A 3,797-nucleotide genomic window follows, 5' to 3' on the forward strand; every position below is an offset into this window, starting at 1 on the left:
AAAACAAATCAACGAAAGATTGAAAGAGTACTTCAACTCCCCTGCCAAGTGCCAACACTAGTTAGGACTTAGAAGTAAAATGCCTAAATTCTAGCAATCATACTAATTGAGACTAATAAGTATCTAAAATGCAACAAAATATTGTGAAAATTGTACTTTACTACTAAAAAACCATATTGATCTTAAATTTCTTCATCTGTTGCAGCAAAATAAAGCATGACATCATCCCAAACCAACTAAGTATCAATCCATGTGGCTTGTCTGATCTTGTTGATCAGTCAGATGTCTCGTGTGTCCTAGATGGCAAAACAGTCTCAGACGTCCCCCCTTGTAACCCCAATGTCTCACCCCCACGCTCAACATTGCCTGTTGTTTTCCTTCGTAACAGAGGTGTCTCATCCTCTTCCTCTTCCTCCTCTTGTTCCTTAGATAGTGATGCAGCAGTCGATGTTTCAGGAACTTCTGTCTCTGGCTCCGTAGGAGGTCTAGATGGAGAAACATTACGCGATCTGGATGTTTCAGAATCAGTCTCAGACGTTCCCCCTTGTGACCCAAATGTCTCACCCTCATTGTCAAACTCTTCCTTCTCTGGTTCCATACCTAATGATTCAGCAGGCGGCTGCTGCTGTAGTAATCTTACCACCTGAACACGCACAGATTCTCTCAGAATCTGAATACTAGTAGTACTACTACATGCTGTCAATCTTTCAGGAACATCGTCCCGTTTGCAAGAAATCCGTCCTTCAGAAGTTCAATTGTCGCGGGTCTCTCAGAAACAGGACTTATACACTTATCAATGAATCTCCTAATATATAAGTCTCTGACATCATTCAGCGCAGCAGGTAGTTTACAATTCTTAATCATTTCGCAAACCATTTCCGTGTTATCATTGCATACGCTGTACAGCTTTTCCTTAGTCACTATCTGTAATACAGTCATCCCAAGCGAGTATACATCAATCTTCTCAGTATAATCTTGCTCGAAAACATCAGGTGCCATAGTTTCTGATATACCAGCATCGCAAGTACCCCTTCTCACACGTCGAAATGGAAATGCGTGACCAAAATATCCAAGCTTAACCATGCCCAACTCTCCAATAACAAAGATGTTGTCAATCTTGACATCATGATGAATCATCGGTATAGTACGATTGTGAAGATAATACAACGCATTTAAAATCTGTCGACACCAAATCTTGATCGCAGTACTAATATGCACAAGAGTATGTTTGTCGATGTAATCTCTCAAATCGGAGGTAAAAGACTCGGTAATGATGTTAAGGATTTTAGCACTTGAACGATCTCGCCAACATTTGTAGCATTTAATTACATTCTCATGGTCTAGTGACTGCTGTAACAGAGTACATGTATATAATTTGTGAATCAATTCGTCGTCTGTCAACTCCGTTGTCTTACACCAAGCGATTTCTTTACCAGAAAGCTTATCGAACCCCTTATAAACTGTTTCCGTGGCACCTTTGGCTATGGTACTGTTGTACCTTACGTATCGCCCTCTCGGACAGTGCTCCACCACAACACTGTAATCGTCTGTGTCTGATGATTCTGATGAACTCGAAGAACTCGAAGAGCTCCAAGCAGGCATTACTGATTAATTGAGCAAACAGAAGATTTGGTATTGATGAGATGACAAAAAAGCTAAGGTTGTTTTCTGATGATTTATTAAGGAAGGGATTATGTTGTAGAAAAAAACAGAGAAATCTTGGAATTATTGATGAAGGAAGAATTCTAATAAAGGGATGATTATGTAAAAAACATAGAAATCTTGAAATTAATGGAGAATGCTCTTTTCTTTTTTTTTCTTTTTTTTTTTTTTTTTTTTTGAAATTAATGGAGAATGTATTTAGTAATGAAGGAATGCTTTAAGTATAATAAAGGGATGATTATGTAGAATGTAAACAGAGTTTTCTTGGAATGAGTAGTTATATAGACTTGTTACTTCAATTAGTTAAGTCGGTTATCAAGATCAAGAAACAATAAATGTAATTTCTTGATTAGTATTTGGTACTCCGTTTCATGATATATAGAAGATATATTCATTGAATTATTCCTTGTTAATCGTTTAACTTGTTATACTAATTTAGATTTGAGTACACATTTTACTTGTATAATGGAATTAGAAATTATCATCTCGGGTAAGTAATAATAATAATATCTCCATATTTTACTTTGACCGCCAATAATATCATATATAAAATTAAATAGGAAAAATTGCGAGGAAAGTCCTTTTAAGTGGTCGACCTTGTGAGGAAGATCCTTTTATGAAAAAGGTGGCACAAAAGGTCCTTTTATGACTATTGGGTTGTGAGGAGGGTCTTTTGACCAAACTCCGGTGTTGACCTGCGTTTTCCGACCAAAAAAAGTCACGTGATGCGCACGTGACCACTTAAATCAGATTTTTTTTTTACCTATCCCTCTTCTTCCTTGGTTTCCTTTTTCCCTTACAATTCTGATTTAAGTTCAATCAGAATTCACCTCCTTTGGTTGCTGCACTTCATCAACACCATGCATCATCATCAATGGTTTAAGCTCAATCATGGCTGTTGGATTGATTCAATCAATCAAAAGCGTCCTTACTATTTCATGGTCGTTGGATCTTTCATCTGATTATTCAAATCAGAGTGGTCATTTCCTTTTTCCTTACTATTTCATTCAAATAGAAATAATTTAAATCGCATTCCGCCAATGTAGTCTTAGAATTGTCGATTTCAGTTATTTTCCTCTTAAATAATCGTGCATTTTTCTGTGTTTATTCGCAAATTTAATCAAGCAAATATGGTTTTGGGTGATGGTGTTCAGTTCAGGTGAGGGTTAGCGTTTCACACTACTAGAAAAAAGTTAATCAACGACGGAAAAAATCCGTTGGAAAACCCGGAAATTCCGTCGGAAATGCTCATTTCCGACAGAATTCCGTCGGAAAGCATTGTCGGATGACCCTTTGTAGGTATTTTGCGATAGTCCGTCGGAAAGGTCTATTCCGACGGAATCTCCGACGGATTTTGTTCTGTCGGCGCTTTTGTTGACTTTCAGTGAAAATCCGTCGCAAGTTTCCGACGGAAATTTCCGTCGGAGTGGGATATGTTCCGACAGAAATTTCCGTCGGAGGGGTAGATGTTCCGACGGAATTTTCCGTCGAAGGCGGTATTTTCCGATGAAAAATTCCGTCGGAAAAATTAAAAAAAAAAAAAGCCCCCCACCCTCACCCCTAACCCACTGCCCACACCCACCACCCCTAACCCACTGCCCACACCCACCACCCCTAACCCACTGCCCCACCAACCCCTAACCCACTGCCACCCCCTAACCCACCACCCACCACTTCCCACATCAACCAACCCCCACCACCGTAACCCACCCAGGCCACACCCTTAACCCTTTTCAACACCACTTACACCAGCCCAAACCGGCCCACGCCCACATCCACCACCACGCCTAACCACCTCCAACGCATCCATGCACACCCACAGCACGCCTAACCCCACACCACCCAACCACCTTCACCCAGAATAAATAAAAAAAAAAGAAAATTCATTAAAAAAACAAAAAACGGAACCAGATTGTATAATACAAAATTGAATATACAAAATCAATATAAAAAAAATACAAAAAAAACAGATCTAATACTCAAACGAAAAATTGAATATACAAAAATCAAAATCAGCAAAAAAAAACTCAGAAATTCAAAATTACCTCACAATACAAAATAAAAATAAACATACTTTTTGAAATTTCATTTTTGTTGGGTTTAAATGGTCAAACTCGACCATGAAAATTCTAGAT

At 38.6% G+C, this 3,797-nt stretch overlaps 1 protein-coding gene across 1 annotated transcript; it reads right to left on the reverse strand.

Moving 5' to 3' along the window:
* Positions 1 to 699: 699 nt before the first annotated feature.
* LOC110735590 (probable serine/threonine-protein kinase WNK1) lies at positions 700 to 1,602 on the reverse strand. The gene has a single exon (XM_021915779.1). The coding sequence runs from the start codon at positions 1,600 to 1,602 to the stop codon at positions 700 to 702; it is 903 nt and encodes a 300-aa protein (XP_021771471.1).
* Between the last annotated feature and the right edge of the window lie 2,195 nt (positions 1,603 to 3,797).

The sequence above is a fragment of the Chenopodium quinoa genome, unplaced genomic scaffold (genome assembly GCF_001683475.1).
Source record: "Chenopodium quinoa cultivar QQ74 unplaced genomic scaffold, ASM168347v1, whole genome shotgun sequence".
Lineage (NCBI taxonomy): Eukaryota > Viridiplantae > Streptophyta > Magnoliopsida > Caryophyllales > Amaranthaceae > Chenopodium > Chenopodium quinoa.

Coding starts and splice junctions, on each gene's coding strand:
- LOC110735590 (XM_021915779.1), bottom strand. CDS start 1,602: ATGCCTGCTTGGAGCTCTTCGAGTTCTTCGAGTTCATCAGAATCATCA.